The sequence below is a fragment of the Mytilus edulis genome, chromosome 5 (genome assembly GCF_963676685.1).
Source record: "Mytilus edulis chromosome 5, xbMytEdul2.2, whole genome shotgun sequence".
Classification (NCBI taxonomy): domain Eukaryota; kingdom Metazoa; phylum Mollusca; class Bivalvia; order Mytilida; family Mytilidae; genus Mytilus; species Mytilus edulis.
The window spans coordinates 88,950,169-88,971,884 of NC_092348.1; the positions used below are offsets into that span (position 1 = coordinate 88,950,169).

Here is a 21,716-nt window from a genome sequence, read left to right on the forward strand (position 1 = left end):
TGTTTGTTGTGCTTCCGGTTACATTTTATTTCTTTGGTCAACAACTGGAACATTGTCATTGTCTTGGATTTGTTGTGACATAGAATCACCAGGCTGGAATCAATCCAAATTATTATTTTTACTAAAACTTATGCTTTTAATGGCTGCAGCAATTAATCAATTGTCAAAAATTAGCAAGGAAAAATAGATAGTGTTTTTCTTACATAATTTTTTTTATAAATATTGTGTTAGTTTATAGTGAATTATATCCAAGTAAAACTGTTTAATATGGTAACAAAGACTTTTCATAGTGATCTTGAGACAAAATGTGTTGATGGGTTCGAGTAATTCTAGGAGAAGCAGAACTATGAGCACAAGTAGTGAGACTGAAACAGAAGTTTTGGGAGCTCAAGGTGGATCAGATTATCCATCGGCAAGAGCTGCAGAATATCCATCTCCAAGAGGAATAGATTGTCCGCCACCAAGAGGAGCTGGTGGATCAGATTGTCCTGCACCAAGCAGGGGAGCAAACTCTTCAACTAGAACTGGCGTTGAAGAGGATCAGCACGATTTACAAGCAATACTGGCATACCTAATACGCAGGTAGCTACATGTACTAGACATATCTTCAAGATATTTTACCTAGTAAAATATTTATTGTATACATTAATAAAAACCATGATAATGGATTAGTTATTCAAAGCTAATATAATTATATATAATTAGCTATTTAATTATGCATTGTCGTAATTAAGGAATGCAGAAACAGCTGTTTTTCTTGTGAGTGTTTTTGTGAGCGGTACAGGTAAATTTTTATCATTAGGAATAATATGAACGAAATAAGATGAGGCAACAAAAAAACATTTACAAAAAGGTAGGTCATTCACATTGCACAGATTTCAGTTACCATGTAATATCAGTTCTTCCTTGAACTAATACATGTATTAATATGTTCATGTAAATAATATCTTTTGGTTCTAAATTCTACAACTTTTCTATACGTAACATTTTGTAGCTACATGTATGGCACAAAATATTTTGGCAGTCAACAGGACTAATAAGTCATTAAAGCTTATTGCAATGTCAGGTTCAACTTCTAATTCACTGTAGAATATTTCTACATTGTACAGTAGGAAAAGCTTGGATTAAAGATGCATGTACAAATGTACATGTACATGTACATAAACATGGATCCCAGATACTGTACATGTACATTAAAAGTTACAATACTGGTACAAAATTTTTATAATACTGGTATACCAACTACAGGAGATCCTAAAATTACATTGTACATCTACTAAATTAACTAAATTAGAAAATCATGAAATTAAATAGCTGTGAAGTGGACTAGAATGTGGACATTGAACATGCACTTAAATGTATGAGATAAAAAGACAAAAGCAAAAATAAAATGACATTTTGCACAATCGGTGTGCATAAATTTAAAATGTACAAAAAAAAATTGAAGATACATTTTCTGTACATGTATGCATATCTATTGCAATATTTTGCGAAATTTCGGCATTTTTTGTTATTGATAATTAACAAATATTGACATATATGTCATCTGCTTTACTTTTAAAGTAAAAAAATGGTAAAAACTTATATCATTACTCTAGATCTTATAAAAAAAATCACAAATTTTGAGAACCAGCTTCTTATTGGAGAACAACTGGAGAATGACATAAAATAAATTATATTTCATGTACATAATTATAATACCATATATACAGCCATAAATGATCTGTGTCAACATTTTAAGTAGCCAACCAAAATATTATAATGCTCGGATTTTAAAATTTAACATATATATATACATTGTAAATTATAATTAATTGAAAATATATCAAATAATTGTTGGTATCAAAATTTATGAAAGTCAACATTTGAACATTGGCTTGTACATTTTGTACATTCTGTATGTAGGACACAGTGTCAGTCTCTGTGGCCTTTTTGACATGTCAGTCATGTCAGTTGTCTAGTCTTGATATCTAATTCAGAAATTTATTTGTGCATTTTATTATTGTGATTTTTAAAGAATGAACCAAAATGTCGGACTATTTATTGTGATTTAAGGAAAATCTGCTTACTTGTGTAAATGTACATGTAGGTACATGACTACATGTATCAGGTATCTGCTGAATGCAAGATCTAATTATTTCGATACTCCCTTTGTCGCAATAATAAAAACATGAAAATTTCTGAATTAACAGTATTTATTTAGGCCACACCAATTTAATTTCTTGTTCTACAGATTTTTGGACTCCAAAAATTGGGGCGAGCGAGCGAGCGATTTGAAAATTTTAATAAAAAAATATTTATTTTGCAAATTTTTGAGGCGAAGCTTGAAAAGTAAAGGCGAGCGATTTTTTTTTTTGTAAACATAAAATAGTAGGTTTTGATAATATTAAAACTTGATTTATCACTTGTACTTTGACATTTCTTTAATTTATGAAGTACTTTTCCCATTTCACCAAATAAATAATTGAATAATTAGATTTGGTATATGTACATGTATATGTGTGCCAATTAATGAGACAATTCTCCATCCAAGTCATAATAAGGTTGGGAACAACCCCTCAATTTTATAAATATCCTTTTTATGAGGGGTCAATATAAGTTACAATATATTTTTTGTAAATAAAACTTTTTAGTACAAAAGAGCTCATATTTTCCCAAAGAGCTATATATCTATCTGGTATTAAATGGTCAAAACATGCCCAAGAATTTTGTAATATTCCTTGACTTAGGCCATGTTAACACATTTACTTTAATATTATTCAAAATAAATAATATCATAAATAATTCTCTTTAAGAATATAGTAATGTTGTTTAAAATTATTTAAATATGATGTATTTCTCCTCTCTTTTAGTTAATTTTTTTAAGTTCTTCAAAGGATTTGTATAGTAACACTATGCAAATCCTTGGTATTTCTTCAAGTTTCTTTTTTACAACAGTAAAATGACCCCATATGTGCCCTTCTGAGGGATAATAGCAAATACAGGTCATAGTACGTACGGCGGAGCTTTGACCCAGACCAAACAGCAAGCTATAAGGGACCCCAAAATTTTAAGTGTACACAATTCGAACAGGAAAACCAACGATCTAATTTATATACAAGGAATTAAATTGGTGTGGCTTTATGTTTCTTTTTTCAATTAATATAGGAGTTTATTTGAACTATATACATGATATATATGCAGAATGAGATAGAATTTTATAGATTATTAGTTAAGTTTATAATCATGGCCTACGAACTTCCTTTTATTTTAAATTTCGAATAATTAACATGGATAAAGCTTTAATTCTTTTTTCTTTCAATAACATGAAAAAAGACTTTAAAAATGTAGTGTTAAAATATAAAATTTGATCATGTTGATATTTTTAACATTTTCCTAGCAAAAATATCAACATGATCAAATTTTATATTTTAACACTACATTTTTATACGACCGCAAAATTTGAAAAATTTTTCGTCGTATATTGCTATCACGTCGGCGTCGTCGTCGTCGTCGTCCGAATACTTTTAGTTTTCGCACTCTAACTTTAGTAAAACTGAATAGAAATCTATGAAATTTTAACACAAGGTTTATGACTATAAAAGGAAGGTTGGGATTGATTTTGGGAGTTTTGGTCCCAACATTTTAGGAATTAGGGGCCAAAAAGGGCCCAAATAAGCATTTTCTTGGTTTTCGCACTATAACTTTAGTTTAAGTTAATAGAAATTTATGAAATTTTGACACAAAGTTTATGACCACAAAAGAAAGGTTGGGATTGATTTTGGGAGTTTTGGTTCCAACAGTTTAGGAATTAGGGGCCAAAAAAGGGCCCAAATAAGCATTATTCTTGGTTTTCGCACAATAACTTTAGTTTAAGTAAATAGAAATCAATGAAATTTAAACACAATGTTTATGACCACAAAAGGAAGGTTGGTATTGATTTTGGGAGTTGAGGTCCCAACAGTTTAGGAATTAGGGGCCAAAAAGGGACCCAAATAAGCATTTTTCTTGGTTTTCGCACCATAACTTTAGTATAAGTAAATAGAAATGTATGAAATTTAAACACAAGGTTTATGACCATAAAAGGAAGGTTGGTATTGATTTTGGGAGTTTTGGTCCCAACAGTTTAGGAATAAAGGGCCCAAAGGGTCCAAAATTAAACTTTGTTTGATTTCAGCAAAAATTGAATAATTGGGGTTCTTTGATATGCCGAATCTAACTGTGTATGTAGATTCTCAATTTTTGGTCCCGTTTTCAAATTGGTCTACATTAAGGTCCAAAGGGTCCAAAATTAAAACTTAGTTTGATTTTAACAAAAATTGAATCCGTGGGGTTCTTTGATATGCTGAATCTAAAAATGTACTTAGATTTTTGATTATTGGCCCAGTTTTCAAGTTGGTCCAAATCGGGGTCCAAAATTAAACTTTGTTTGATTTCATCAAAAATTGAATAATTGGGGTTCTTTGATATGCCAAATCTAACTGTGTATGTAGATTCTTAATTGTTGGTCCCGTTTTAAAATTGGTCTACATTAAAGTCCAAAGGGTCCAAAATTAAACTAAGTTTGATTTTAACAAAAATTGAATTCTTGGGCCTATTTGATATGCTGAATCTAAACATGTACTTAGATTTTTGATTATGGGCCCAGTTTTCAAGTTGGTCCAAATCAGGATCCAAAATTATTATATTAAGTATTGTGCAATAGCAAGAAATCTTCAATTGCACAGTATTGTGCAATAGCAAATATTTTCAATTGCACAGTATTGCACAATAGCAAGAAATATCTAATTGCACAATATTGTGCAATAGCAAGAAATTCCAATTGGATTTCAATTGGAGTTATCTTTCTTTGTCCAGAATAGTAGTTGAATCAACTTAAATCATTGTTTTATACAATATACAATGTATATTCACTTTTACTACCAACTGATAGATTAAAACAATCTTTACCATTCAGAAATAACAAGCACTTTTTTTACATTTTAATATTTTATGATGTATTTAAATGAGTAGTTATTGTTGCAAACTTCATTAGAAATTTGAATTGAGATCAGTTTTGAAATAAGGGAAAGGGGGATGTGAAAAAAAAATTGGGGGGGTCAATTTTTTTCATTTCAGATTTCATAAATAAAAAGAAAATTTCTTCAAACATTTTTTTGAGAGGATTAATATTCAACAGCATAGTGAATTGCTCAAAGGCAAAATTTTTTGTTTAAGTTCATTAGACCACATTCATTCTGTGTCAGAAACCTATGCTGTGTCAACTATTTAATCACAATCCAAATTTAGAGCTGAATCCAGCTTGAATGTTGTGTCCATACTTGCCCCAACCGTTCAGGGTTCAACCTCTGCGGTCGTATAATGCTGCGCCCTGCGAAGCAACTGGTTAAAGTCTTTTTTCATGTTATTGAATTCAAGGATACTATACAAATCCTTGTTGAATTCAACATTTACATGTATGCATATTTTGGTCTTTTTGCAATACAATTAACTTGAAGTTGTCATTTTGAACAAATTATACTTGGTCAAAAAAATTGTATCATTTAGGCCAATATTAAAAATATCTTTGTTTCCCCTCCCCGACTGAGGTTATCAGGGTATGGGTAGGTAGGAAGGCAAATTATTTTATTTTATTTCTTGATATAATTTTTTCTATCTTGAATTTCAACAGTTAAGATAAATCAAGAAAAGTGGGGTATTCCCTGATTTCAGTGTACATCCCAGTTTTCTGGTGTTAAAAACTGTATACAGGGACTCCTTTTTTTTTCCTATTTATTTTATGGTATGAAATCTACAAAAGCACACATTCTTCATGTGATAACAATGTTTAATGAAAGCAAGTGTTTAATTGAGTTACTCAAAGATTTTATCCCTTAAACAGGAACAGAGGTAAAAGACAAAGCAAATCAAGGTGCACTCAGTGGGTTGAAAGATTCTTCAGATTTTTTATTTTCAAATATCACCCTTGCACACAACACAAATCGTGTGATGTTTGTTTTCCTTGATTCGGAAAGATATCACCAAAAACCAACATAGCATAAAAAAAAATTTGGACAAGAATGGCCAATAAATTTTTTCGAGTCGCGGCGATTTTACCTGGTCGGAGGTGGGAGGGGAAACAAACAATATTTAATTTTGGCCTTATAAATAAAACATATGATAACATGATGTAGGTATGTTGACTTTGTACAAATGGTTATTCTTGATGCAGCTTGCTTAGCGGAGAAGAAGCAAATTTCATTCTTTGGTTGACCTGGCTGTGGTTCGAATCCATGACCTCGTGCACTCAAGGCGACCATGCTTAGATCCCCACTTGTGATGAGATGCTTTGTACCCCAATCTTAATTGACGAGGATTGCCAGAGATCTTATCAAACGTTGATGGTTCTCTCTAGATTTTTCAATTTCTTCATCAATAAAAAATGGCTGCCAACTCATGATAGTGCCAAGGTCCCTGAATGTACCAATGGTGTTAAACACCAGCAAATCATAAACAAATTCTAGGTCAGGCCATGCAGTATATAGGTTTCAACCATTCATGAAAAACTTGATTTTATCAAAATGTTTAAAACTTATTACCAAGGACAGAATGACAATTCATATTCTAGCTAGTGATCATCTACTCAAATATAAGTTGTTTCACTTGACTTCCTCTAATTCTTTAATCAGTTGATATTTGATCACTATTGAAATTTGAAGATATTTAATTTTAAATCTGCGAACTGAACAAAAGTAAACTATCGATTTAATTTTGCACATTGTAAGGTATACAGATAATTAAATTTTTCTACCTTCTAAGTTACTTTGAAGGTAAAGGTTGTTTATTATTTACTAGGCATATCTAGATTTTCTTACATTTACATTGTGTCATTATTTAGAACACAGAATTATTGACCTATAGAAGTTCAAAAAACAGAATAATGAACCGGGTAGTAAATATTTACTAAAATTGTCAAGGAACAGTGACTTTATGGCATATTTAATCTAAGACATATAATTTTATTTTGGTTTGCCTGTATTTTTTTATGCACTATTTTAGGAATCAAGTAATAAATTTAAAACAAATCGTTTTATAAATATTTCTGCACATGTACAATGTATGCCCATTAAATTTCATCTGTAAAGTGATATATGTCAATGACAAATTAAAGTCCACCTTCCATCTGCATGATATGAACAAATCTCTCCATTCATATAATTTTCTTTTTTCCCCCATTTTATATAATGTATAAGTTTGATTTGGTGAAAACAGTGTTAAGATTAGTGCCATTTTAAATTTAGAAAATTTTACTTTTGCTGGAGTTATGAAACTTTGTTTTATGTATTTACATTTTCCAATGACCTTCGCATTGTGAGGCAAAATAGATGTATTATACATGTTTAGAAAAGGGGGGGGGGGGGGGGGGGGTAGGGAGAGGTGTCACCCCAAATTCTTAAAAAATTAAATAAAAGCATTATCAAAATATATTAAAAAAATATAGTTCCTTATATATACTAGTCAAGATAAAGGTTAATCCAAAATTCCAACATAACTTAGCCTCAAGAAAAGGTCTATCCAGCCTTCGTGTATGTATATCTAATTGATATATTATTCAGAAAAGATATGTTGATTTTCCAAAAAATTGCTAGCTACAATGTACATGTATCATAGATAGAACAGCAGACTGATTGCCCTGTCATGATATTTCAGTTTGAAATTTGTATGCTTTATGTAAAAATTAGAAAAATTTCATATTGCAATACTTTTTCCAAAAAAAAAAAGAACACAAAAAGTTGTTTTTATGCCCCACATTCCTTCTGTTCGTCCGTCTGTTCGTCCGTCTGTCAGCTTCAGGTTAAAGTTTTTGGTCTAGGTAGTTTTTGATGAAGTTGAAGTCCAATCAACTTGAAACTTAGTACACATGTTCCCTATGATATGATATTTCTAATTTTAATGCCAAATTAGAGATTTTCCCCCATTTTCATGGTCCACTGAACACAGAAAATGATAGTGCGGATGGGGCATCTGTGTACTGGGGACACATTCTTGTTTCATCAGTTTTTATATGCCCTTGAAATATGGGACATATAATGGTATGGTCTTGCAATGTTCCCACTGTGTAGCAAATTACTAACATATATTGAATATGTATGTATTTATTATACATTGTACATGTAGATAAGTGAACAGTCTGCATTTGCCTTGAATTTATGCCCCTGTGATGTGTACAGCATGGTATTCACCTCTTAAAATTCATGTAACCTTTTTGATGTTGTTGGTCATTTCTCCACAAATTAAGGTTGCACATCTTAAGCAGCATTGAAATAACAAAACCTTAATTTTGACACATGTTTCTGTAGTTAAGGTAACAAACAATGTATCATCAACATGTACATGTAGGTTCAGGACCAACATGTTTGGTTGTTATAATTATAAAAACATGATATATTTATAATGGAAAAACAAACAGGTTAAAAGAAGTCTTAAACGGAATAGTGTAAAAACTATCTAGGATTAACCATGCTTCAAGGAATTATAACAGTATTTTAGTAACACTTATGTAATATATGAAATAAAGATTATATTATTTACATGAATGAAGCAATCAGACAGTAAGCTAGTAATAAACCCCCCCTAATTGCTATTGATATTTTATATATGTTTACTTTATTTTGATGGTACATTATTATAAAAGCTTTTTCTAAGGATAAATTCCATGCAGTTTACTAATGCTATACCAGGTCTGTTTTCAGTGGTCAGGTCAGGATAGTTACACAACATGAAGAAGGTGATGATGAGGGAGAATATTCCGATGATTATGAATTCTGCAGCAGTGCATCAAAACCTCCAAGACGTAAGTTCTTTACAATTTTAAATCATAAACCACATTTGATATCTTACTAGCATGACTAGATATAAGAAGATGAGGTATGAGTGCCAATGAGACAACTCTCCATCCAATTCACAATTTATAAAAGTAAACCATTATAGGTCAAAGTACGGTCTTCAACACAGAGCCTTGGCTCACACCGAACAGCAAGCTTTAACAGACCCTGCAAAATTACTAATTCAAACGGGAAAACCAATGGTCTTATCTATTTTAAAAATGAGAAACACTTATGAACTACACCAACAAACGACAACTACTGAACATCAAATTCCTGACTAATAGGACAGGTGCAAACAATTACAGCGGGTTTTAATGGTACCAAACCTCCACCCCTTACACTACAGGTTAGGTGCATTTTGCTTTTAGCTCATCTGACCAAAATTAAAGGTGTCTTTCATCCTTTAACGTGTGCAAAAAAATCTGTAGCTCTGAAATTGCTGCACAAATTGGAACCAAACTTGCCCATAATCATCCTTGGGGTATCTTGTTTTAAAATTGAGCCTTTGAAAATTTAAGTAGCAAACATCTAATTTGCATGCTGTATTTTAAACTGGGTAATAAAACATATTCTTAACAAGACTTCATTATGGGAAAATGTTGCTAAAACTGTTGTAGATGTAGGAACAGCTAAAGTCATAATCTTATTTTTCTGACATATATACATGTATGTTTTTCTTGTGCGTTTTTTTTTAATTTTTTAAGCATAAAATTACTTTTTAGCTCCCAATTATTCAAATTTGCTTAATACGTTTCTCTATGTATTTGAACTCTTTTGTCATGTTTACAGTGGTCAATGATATTTGAAAAAACTTGAGTTCCAGGTTACTGGTATAAACAGGTCATCCTGGTTACACAAAGAATACAGTGTTGTAATATAGGACATTACAATGTACTTAAACTGATGACATCAGTTAAATAGGATGTATTAGACTATCTTTGTTTGACAAGTTTGAAAATTGATATTGCTTTCATGCTTCACATTGCATCTCACAGAATGCTGTGTCATGCATTGGTTCAGTTGCAAAACTTACAATACAAATACATGTAAAATGTATAGCTTTTTGAATATAGTTTCAAATATAAGGGACTCTGTATTTAGAAAAAAAGCCTGTTGTCTCCCCTTTACAAAGAGGAAGGGAGCCTTAATGTCCTGTTTTCAGTGGCAACATCTCCTTAAGGGGAATGATAGTTAACATGTTTTGTGTAAGGTCACTTTGATGTAAAAGCATCCTTATGCACTGGCATGGTACGTAGTACCTTGAATTTGTATAAAACTTTGTGATACAAAACTAGATTACATGGTTTTGGATGACTTCAGAGTACAAAATGTCTTGAATCAACAGCTATACTTGCATCATATTATTTATTTTTACTTTTTATGTTTCAGCTGATGATGACCCTGACACCAGTAGAATAGATGTAAGTGCTTAAGTAATAAGAAACATCTGATAATTAATTATTATCAAATCCATTACAAATATTATTCACCCTTAGTAGCCTTAGGCTTTATTGAATTACGCTTATAAGTGTATGAATAATAATTACCATAACTGTATGATAAAATAATTGTTGTACATTCGGATTATTCTCATAAATTTATTATAAATTACTGTAATAAATTATAAAATTGAGAATGAAAATGGGGTCGACTGTGTTGAAGAGACAACAACTGGAACTAAGAGCAGAAAACAGCCCAAGGCAACCAATGCGTCTTGATCACAGCCAGAAAGACCCACACACAGAGGCCAGTTTCCGCTGACGCCTACAGTGTAGCTTTAATTTCATAGGATAAACACTTTTCCATGGTGAATAACCCTTTCTCCATGACAACTTACAATGAGTCTATTATTAGGTGCAGATTCAGGATTTTGAAATGGGGGAAAGGGAGGGGGGGGGGGAGGCCCTAGGAAGTCAATGTTTGTAGTAATAAGCACATCATACATATACATGTAGAAATGCATGAAGCTAAAACTTGACCGAGCTACATCAGACATTTTAAAGGGGAGGTAATTATAAATGAACTTGTATCCTGAATATGAATTGAACTGAGGATTTCATTTTGTGAGATGGCACATGGTACCTTTAATTTTTGAATACAATATATATATTTTGCTACTATGGATTCATTTATTTTTGTGGGTATCAATTTCCATAGAATGAGGAAAACTTGCATTTTCATGAATATTTGATTTTCTGGTTTTTCAAAAGTCTGCGTATAATTATTCAGTAAATTTGAAATGGGTTGAACATTTAAATTGGTAACGTTTCCTTGTACCCACGAAATTACCACCAAAGATGGTAACAGAAGAACATCACTGTCGTTTTATGAATCCACAGTATTGGAATTGTTTTGTAGACAATTTGTCCAAACGAGACAAGCTAGTCTTTTCTCTTTACTTTGCATAAATTGTTCAATATTTTATTTTTCAAAAATCTTCTCTAAAAGCTGACCTAGGAATATGTCCCCAAACTTGACACAGTTTCTAGGGTTATTTATTAAAACTTTTGCAAAGAAAGCATGTTAAGAATACAGACTGCACTGAACTTCTTATTTAATAATTTTCTTTGAATTTGAAATTTTTTAAAAGTGGAAATATTTTATGAAAAATTATAATGAAGATAATTCATTTGTAATTAGCTCTCTATGAATATTCATATAAGTATAACATAGTAATAAAAGTACAGTGTCACAATTCAGGATATATATATTTACTTCACCTTGGCAATCATGTAGCATGATAGTAATAGCACTTGATTCACTCATGTTTTATTTTATGTCGGCAAAAATAAGTCTTGATATATGACGTACATGTATTGTAATTGTATTAGGAACCAATTATCTACAAAAAAATCTGTTTGATTAAAAGTTGTGAATAAATAATGGATGAAGTTTTTCTTGACAGATTTTTATTTAGGAACAGGTCTTAGAGTCTGTATATCGTTTCCAATTTGAATATCATATTTTCTGGGGCATAGTTACGGTATTGTCAGTTAAAACGTTGGCAATGAAGCTCCTTGCATTATTTTATAAAGGAGCAAGTTTCATCTTGATATCTCATTGACATAATACCTTTCAGAATACTGTAGAAACATTAATTTTTGTTAGGTTGAAATTTTGTGGTTTTGTCTCAATATCAGAATTCATGGGGTTTTAATTTCGTTGTTTCCAGTAAATGGAAGTGATATTATATGTAGGTTAAATTTTGTAGCGGTTTTAATATCGTGGAAATATTTTTTCCACAAAATAAATGAATATGAATCCTTCATGAGAATTCTGCTCTTACAGGATGCATGTAATAATATACTGTTGGAGGTCAATTCAAGAATCCATCATTGATAAATTTTTCAAACTGAAAAACTGATACAACTTTACTATTACATGTAGGTTATATAAATTCCATAAGAAATAGGATGATTTTTTAATTAAAAAAAATCCGATATTTCTTGGAAATGAAATGCATTTTTACTGTTAATGTGCTATATTGTCGTCAAACAAAAAAGAATTCCAAGGGTTAAACCTAGGGTTGACTAGGGTATAGAAATATGCTAACAGGGACTTGTCCTGCCAGACAGTTAAACCAAGGGTTGACTAGGGTATAGAAATATGCTAGCAGGGACTTGTCCTGCCAGACAGTTAAACCAAGGGTTGACTAGGGTATAGAAATATGCTAACAGGGACTTGTCCTGCCAGACAGTTAAACCAAGGGTTGACTAGGGTATAGAAATATGCTAACAGGGACTTGTCCTGCCAGACAGTTAAACCAAGGGTTGACTAGGGTATAGAAATATGCTAACAGGGACTTGTCCTGCCAGGCAGTTAAACCAAGGGTTGACTAGGGTATAGAAATATGCTAACAGGGACTTGACCTGCCAGACAGTTAAACCAAGGGTTGAATAGGGTATAGAAATATGCTAACAGGGACTTGTCCTGCCAGGCAGTTAAACCAAGGGTTGAATAGGGTATAGAAATATGCTAACAGGGACTTGTCAGGCAGTTAAACCAAGGGTTGAATAGGGTATAGAAATATGCTAACAGGGACTTGTCAGGCAGTTAAACCTAGACCGAAGAACAGCTGTTTGGTTTTGTACAGAATGTATAAGTTCTCTACCACATTTGGTAAGAATGGTGAATGGTGAAATTCAATGCTTTCCGCCAAAATTTATGCACGTTATTAAACAACAACCCTTGTAATAACTGATGTGCCAGTAGTTGACCTGTTGGAAGGCACAGCCCTTATAATCTAACATTCCTTCTTTTACCAGATGTCTTCTTTTAATACCACACCCTTCATCTCTGCAAACCCATGTTACAAAACTAAGCTTTAAGATTTATTTGTTCTGATCCTTAATACATGTATGCATGAAATATTTGCCACTGGGTGTCGGGCAGACTGCAATCAATCATTCAAACAAAATGGGTATGGTGCCAAAATTCAGGACACAACATGTTGTCACAAATACACAGTAGCTGAAATGAAGAGAAAGTTGCTTTTTACTTGCATAATTAAATGGAAACGGAAAGTCACTTTTATATTAACAAAGTAGAATGTGGAATGAATAAGAAGAAAACGAATGTTTATTATTACAATCGAAGGCCTTTGATGGCCAATATGACATGTACACATAAAACAATACATCATGACTTGTAACAGAAAAACATTTTGTTAAGCAGAAAGATTTTTTATTTGTTTAAAAGACATTCTACTTAAAAGTAAAAAGTAATAAAAGTGGATCTACATTGCATACCTGTTTAAACATTTAATTTTTAAAAGTACAGATAAAATATGCACTTAAAATCGTTTTCGATAAAATAGTGGGAGAATAGGTATGCATGCATTATAATAAAGTAATGCAAAGTTATTTGAAGTATTTTCCAGTGTGAGATGACATTCTTGCTACATTTTATTTAGAATCTGATATGACCTTGTCCTGATTAATAGATAATGCCAAAGTGATGTCAATATGTAGAAGTTCCAATTTATAGTTGGGCCATTATGTATTGTATCCAGGTTAATATGGAGAAGACACAAATATACCATCATATGCTAGATATATATTGGTCAATATTTGGGTCTTTATAGTATGAATAAAAAAGATCATTTTGCATGCTATTATTGATACATTGATCTAATATTTATGTTAAAAATATTTATTTGATAATATGATACAAAAGTATTTATTAATAAATGTTTTAAATTGTAATTGGGCCATGGTTATTAATAGATATCGATATTCAAGGTAAAAAAGGAGACAGAAATACTAAATAATACCTAGTATTTAATAAGTTTAATGCACTAGAGATATAAGTGGGTCAGAATATGGGTCTTTCTGAAAGTATTATTCAATTTTATGAAAAGATAAAGGTAAATTGATTATAATTATTAAAAGTTATGCACAGGTAAACAATGTATATAATCATAAATAGTTGAAATCTCATGTAAAATTATAATGATGTTGTGATCAGTTATCAAATTGAAATTTGTCCATTCCATTGGTGTTAGTATTTGGGACCTACATTGTAGCCTTTGGCACTGGGTCATTGTTAGGTAAAAGTTCAATGGTAAAATAATAAAATCATTGTGGAAAAAATACCATAGAACATGGAATTATTTGAATATGGAATAATTTTGAATTCTGGTAAATTGATAAGAAATGTATGACAAAAACTAACTCAATTAAAGAGTGCTATGATGATATTTTTTAATTTCGGGGTGCATTACCACTGCTTTTCTTGGAAAAGCACTAAAATGAATTGCACAAGAACAGAAAAATTAAGATAGAGAAATCAAAAATTTGACCTGAACAGAGTTTTTCTGCATGTCTTAATCACTTAATGTCATTTCTTTGGACTTAAACTACTCATCTGATAAAAAAACTACTCATCTGATAAAAAAATAAATATGATAATACATGTTCCTTTTAAAATCTATTTCATTTTTTGCTATATTCCTTTAAACCTTTACTTTAGTTGAAACATTATTTTATTTTTCAAAAGTGCACAAATTACAATTATACAATAGACATTCAGGGTTTCAGAAACAAGAAGATTCACTATCATTCATTGGATGCCAATTTTCATGGATTTCTGGGTACAGGTGAACCACGAAATTAATTGTTCAACGAATGACAAATTTTCTATAGGCTTTTATTCAAACTTCGACAAAACTACGAAATTAAATATCCACGAACATGTAAGTTTTCCTAAATCCACGAAAATTGGTACTAACGAAAAATAAATGAAGCCACAGTAACCTCAGGACAGTCATGGTCCATAACTTTCTGTGGCCGCAGTAATCCTATAACACTAGCTCTGGAGTAATGATGTCTCATGGTTATTTTACTACTTTGGTGTTCTGTAAATAAAGGTGGACCAATTTTTAATCATTGGCTTTACTCATATGAACCTTATTTAAAATATCAGTAAAGACATTCTGTTAATTTAGAAATTATTGCAATGTTTTTAAGAGAAAAATGCAACAGTATGGGATTTGCAATTATAAAAACTTACATTGTTCATTTCAATAGTCATTTCCTGCATAGAATATTTGTAATCACCTTGAAAAGACTTTTTCCAGTAATGATGATTGATTAGCAATGATAAATGCACACATTAATTTCTGAATTAACAGTTAACTTATGTATTCGGAGTTTAGTATGACGGCCATTATCACTGAACTATTATACATATTTGTTTGGGGGTCAGCTGAAGGACACCTCCGGGTGCGTGAGTTCCTTGCTACATTGAAGAGCCATTAGTTGCCTTTGGCTGTTGTTTGCTCTATGGTCGGGGTTGTTGTCACTTTGACACATTCCCCATTTCCATTCTCAATTTTATTGTGTTGTCTTTTTCAGGTTAATGATATAAAGAATCAGATATTAGGAGATTCTGGACGATTACAAAAGAATGGCATCATGAAGAAAAAGCCGACAACACTAGTTGGATTGTTACAGAATGTAGGTTATCACATATTCTAATATTTCGACATATTATCCTCAACTAGTATAACACAATATATCTACCTGTAGCACAAACTAAGTAATACACAAAAACGGCTGTTCCGTGTTACGACCAACTTATTTATACTGCCAGATATTCTCAATTTTCAACATCAGAATCCCCAGTTTACGAAGACCAAGATTCAGATACAATATATTTATCTCTATTTTACAGTAAAATAAACGAATCAGTCCATTTCAATTAATTTTTCATGGTAAAATTTCATAAAACGAAAATATGACGAAATATGTTATTGTCTTGGCATGTGTATTAAACACATATCTAGCACAAATATGAAATTTTAATCCTGGTATTTATGATGAGTTTATTCTATTAAATAATATTTGTAACATTTACAGAGAGAAATTGGAAGAAGAGGAAATCAACAGTTTACTTGTAGTGATAGGAGAGCTATATCTTGTCAGTAAGTCATCAAAATTGAATTTAGGGAAACAGATTTAAACTGGCAAAAAAGCCAAATTTTATGAATCAAAAATTCTTTTTTGATTAGAACATTTTGCTTAAGTTATGGGTTATATTTCTCTAATAATGCAGTTATAGCTATTGAAAACCAGCCAATTTTTCTTCAAGGGAAACTATTTCAGTTACTTTCATGCGTTGAAAAATAATGCTATTATAAATTGTTGTTAATATCTTTCCTTGTGTCAGGAAATACATCAGGAAATTAATGAAATGTTTACATAGATTGCTGCAAAGGGATCTAGAATGGACCAAAAGCAAAATAATGTCTTCATCAAATAATTTAGTTTACAAAAGTAAGGAACCAAATAATCGGAAAAACATAAAGAATGGATAATCACAATTTCATCTTACAGTTTTTCAATGTAAAATATTACGGTCAGCATATTTGAAATAAATAATCTTTATTTGAACTCTAGAACATAAATAGAATGCATTTTATTTTATTTACAAATACATTGATAAACATTTTAATCTATCTGAACTTTGCTTGAAGTTTATTGAATTGTCTCCCTTCAAATGTTGTTTAGGAATAAGACATTACAAACAATACTTAAACTGGGAGAAAAAAACCATAACCCCTTTGAAGTTTAATTGTTGCTCCCGTAGCTGCTCAAATGAAACACAAAAAAATATTTTAATATTGAAGGTACATTTACTGAATTGGGCAGTTTTGGGGAAATTCACCAGTTAGTTACAATACAAGAAAATATATTCTATTACTGAATCAAATAAAAAAAGTTTGGCTTTACGGGCATAAGTGAACAACTTTTGGGGGTTGGTCATGTTAGTATAAATATGAATACAAAAAAAAAATTATATTTCAGATATCTACCAAACAGTAGAACAGTGATAGACAATTATTATCATAAAGCTTTCTGTGGTACATACTCTAAGGAAGGAAACATATTCCTCACAGCTGCTCAAGGTTTGATTCCATTAATTATTTTAATGCCCCAGCCTTAGTGGAGGGGGCATTAAGTTTTACCCTTGTCCGTCTGAATGTCTATGTATGTCCCAAAATTTGTTTTCGTTCTCTAACTTTAGTTTGCTTTAACCAAATGTTATATTTGTTATTCTCGTGGGATTTTGTCTATGTGTGTTACATTTTAGTGTTATGTCGTTGTTCTCCTCTATATTTAATGCGTTTCCCTCGGTTTTAGTTTGTTATCCCGATTTTGTTTTTTGTCCATGGATTTATGAGTTTTGAACAGCGGTATACTACTGTTGCCTTTATTTATCACCACCGGACCGGAATCTCTGCTGGTGGACAATCTGTCCCCGACGATTCTACCAGTCCGGTAGCCTAACAGCATGAAAACTAGTAGAACAAAAAATATTATACTGGATGATACGACGCCCAGGATAAAAAGGTGTCAATCGGCTGTTGTCAAGGACACAACAACACCGATTTTATCAGGTGTCCCAAGGATCATCTTAAATGATGTTATGAAAATGACACACGTGCAGTCTTCTGAATCCTCATTATACTATAAAGATTCAGACAAGTTTGAATATATTCGGCCGTGTACTGTTCAACTTTCAGATATTTTAGATTTCAATGACAACCATCAATATTGCTCTATTTCCAAATGTAACCGTAAAAATTGTAAAACCTGTGATATACTTATAACTGATACCCACTTTCAAAGTAATTTAACCACCAAAAATTACAATACACATAGTCATGAGGATTTGAATTGCACTGCTTCCAATATTGTATACGGTATTGAATGTACTCTTTGTGGATTGATCTACGTCGGGGAAACTCGACAAAGACTCAATTTTAGGATGAATGATCATCGGTCTAATGTAAATGACCCTAATAACAACAAATTTCTCTATAAACATTTCAATCATCCCGACCATTCTATTGTTTCAATGAAAGTCCGGATTATAGAGAAAATATATCATCCAACAAATGACCCCATATTGAGTACACCATATCGTTTACAAAGAGAAGACTTTTGGATAAGAGAGTTGGGAACAGCCATTCCCTATGGATGCAATGACAAAATTGATGGTGTAGGTATTTTGTCTAGTCCCAGGTGTAGTACCGTCAATACATTACAATTGTTTAATACTTCTGCTCGACGAAATAGAAGTCATGGTCACAGAAAATATATACCACCTGCTGTACACACCGTGACAATTGATAGTCTATTAACGTCTGTTCAAAAACCTGTAGGAATTCATCATATTAGAACTAAATTATACTCCATTCCATTGTCAAAACTTTCTTTACTATTTCAAGATGCCCAAAATACTTCCGTTACTGATTCTCGTTCTGTTTTGTATAGATTAGTTGCAATTATCATGGACATTGCTAACCATAGACTATTCAAACCCGTATCGACTACATCCAATAGTGAGGAAAAACGTTATTTTTTTAAGGTAGAATTCGCCAATAAAGGTTTAGATGCTATAAATATTAGCAATATTTTCCATCAAAAATCTGTGCAAAAAACTATACCTGATTACTTCAAAAATAAAGCTACACCTGTTATTTCTTATACTTACACCAAGTCTATTGCATCCAAGATTTTCAACCACAAGAGAGTTTTAGAGGCTTTTAACCTCAAAGATACAAAATCCAAGCCTCCGGATTGCTCATGTGCATCGTCACAATACAATTACAGTCCAGCTGGTCATATTATTACTGGAGACCTTGGCATCGTTACCAATGAACAACTAAGAGAGTTGTTAGCCAAGGGACCAAAATATAGAATCCCCCAGCCCATCAACTGGAAAAAGAATTTCAAGTTACTGATGGATGCAGTTGAGGACTATGCAAGAAAATGGGTAAAGCGCGAACCAGACGAACCAGAACTGGACACTTTGTCTGAATGGATCAAAGCTATTCGATCATGCATTCAGAGGCGCATACAAAAACTACGATGTAATATGAGTACTAAAGTTTCTAACCCTTTCAAGAATCCGGAGGTTGTGGATGCTTTATCCTCTTTGCATGACAAATATGTCGTTGTTCCAGCAGATAAAGCCTCCAATAATATTGTCTTCATATGTAAAAAACATTATTTGCAATGTCTTACTACAGAGCTTGGAATTGATAAAACTACTGGTAATCCTACATATTCTTTAACATAATTTACCAAGGAAGAAATTTTACAAAATCATAAATCTGTCCTTCTTTCATTTGGTATCAACATCAAAGAAAACGAAGAAAACTTGCCTTCATTATACTGGATACCCAAATTACACAAAACTCCATATAAAGAACGATACATAGCTGGGTCTTCAAAATGTTCAACCAAACATCTTTCTAAAGTACTGACTACTATTCTTTCGACAGTTAAAGATGGGCTTCAAAAATATTGTGAGGAGATATATTCTACCAGTGGTGTTAACCAGATGTGGATTCTCAAAAATTCGAAAGATCTACTGCTTAACCTTCAATCACAATCTTTGCAATTTTGCAGCAACATAAAAACTTTTGATTTTTCTACGCTATATACTACTATTCCCCATGCTCAGTTGAAAGATCGACTACACCATCTCATAAAACAGAGCTTTTTCTATAAAAATGAAAATCGTAGATACAAATTTCTTGTTTTGGGTTACAATAATTCATATTTTGTGAAAAATCACACTGAATCTCCCAGAAAATATACAGAAGATGATATTATCAAAATGCTGGACTTTTTGATCGACAATATATTTGTTGAGTTTGGAGGATTTATATTTCAACAGACAGTCGGTATTCCAATGGGTACTAATTGTGCACCCCTGCTGGCTGATTTGTTTTTGTACTCGTATGAAGCAGAATTCATTCAGAACCTTCTAAAAGACAAAAAGAAAAAGCACCTTGCGAAATTCTTTAATTTTACTTTCCGATATATTGATGATGTTCTATCATTGAATAACCCATATTTCAGCCAATACTTACATCTCATATATCCAAGTGAACTTGAAATTAAGGATACCACTGATACTAGAAGGACTGCTTCATACCTTGATCTTTTCCTCAATATTGACGTAGATGGACGACTTCACACGAAAATCTATGATAAACGGGACGATTTCAACTTCCCAATTATCAATTTCCCATTTCTCAGCAGTAACATACCCTCTGCCCCTTCGTATGGTGTTTACATATCACAATTGATACGTTATTCTTGTGCTTGTTCACACTATACGGACTTCATATACAGGAGTGTGCTCCTTACGCAGAAACTGCTCCAACAAAGTTATGAGGAGGACAGATTAAAATTGACACTCCGTAAATTTTATGGACACCATCACGATTTGGTGGATCCATACGATGTTTCGTTGACCAAACTAGCTAAGGACATTTTTACCACATGGTAGATTGTGTTTTGTCATAATGTCGTCTAATCTTTTAATTACCAAACGTGACTTATTCCCGATTGTGACTGTTTTGCCGAGTGTGAACTCGCATTACTATAAGACGTGGTACGGTACTTATCCATCCCAAATTCATGTATTTAGTTTAAATGTTTAATGTTATATTTGTAATTCTCATCGGATTTTGTCAAATGTGTTGACGTCTTTTCTATTATATTTATGTGTTATGGTAAAGAAAATTAATCACCGCCTTCATTTATCAGATTTGATTTCGTTCAAAGTAATCAGTACGATATTTTACGTTTGAAGTTAGATTCATAACAAACCTGACATAGTTTTATAATATAGTTAATTGCTACCTCAGTTTTATATTAATAAGAATTAAAATGTGCTTTGTTATTAAATGCAATATCAGTATTTAGTTCAAATATATAATCTTAAATTAATCCTAATTCTATCTTATTCATTCTTATGTGACGTCATTTTTCATTTTTTGATGCTCTGTTTTACTAATTCAAATGACGTCATTTTTTTCGTCATTTTTCAGTTTCAAATAGGACGTCACTTGGCGTAGAGGTTTAAACGTATTCGGATGTGTCTACTTTTGTGTTTCAAATGTCTGGTTATGTAAATGTATTTCAGTTGTTTCCTGTAATTAGTTAATACTTCAGCTTTATCATGTACATCTTTTGTATATTCATTTTATTAAATTTACTGTTTGCAAAAGTATAAATTACTCTAAATTATAGGGATTTTCTGGTAACTTAACAGAAAACCCTTGCCGTTTTTGGCACAACCTTTTTGATCTTTTGGTCCTCGATGCTGTTCAACTTTGTACTCGTTTCGGCTTTCAAACTTTTGTATCTGTGCGTCACACCTAGGTCTTGTGTGGACAAAATACACTTCTGGCGTATTAAAATTTTGAACTTGTTGCCTTTTGTTGGCTGTTGTTCGTGTGATTCTTTGTCAATTGTGTTCTCCAATTTATTTATATTGTAGTCCTGTGTTGTCATTTTGATGTTATATTTCACATGGTCATAAAAGTGCGAGGTTTGGCATGCCACA

At 31.9% G+C, this 21,716-nt stretch overlaps 1 protein-coding gene across 2 annotated transcripts in view; it reads left to right on the top strand.

The window, feature by feature from the left end:
• The first annotated feature begins 1 nt into the window (after position 1).
• Positions 2–21,716, top strand: part of LOC139524729 (DDB1- and CUL4-associated factor 11-like) — a 36,195-nt gene continuing 14,480 nt past the window's right edge. The window contains exons 1-6 of one of the 2 annotated variants that reach the window (XM_071319758.1): positions 2–582; positions 8,712–8,812; positions 10,236–10,267; positions 15,701–15,802; positions 16,205–16,269; positions 17,153–17,253. In XM_071319758.1, coding sequence (XP_071175859.1) covers positions 314–582; positions 8,712–8,812; positions 10,236–10,267; positions 15,701–15,802; positions 16,205–16,269; positions 17,153–17,253 — 670 coding nt within the window. In that variant the 5' untranslated portion in view covers positions 2–313. Of the gene's footprint in view, positions 583–8,699; positions 8,813–10,235; positions 10,268–15,700; positions 15,803–16,204; positions 16,270–17,152; positions 17,254–21,716 lie in introns of both variants that reach the window. The other variant, XM_071319757.1, reaches the window with a different exon arrangement.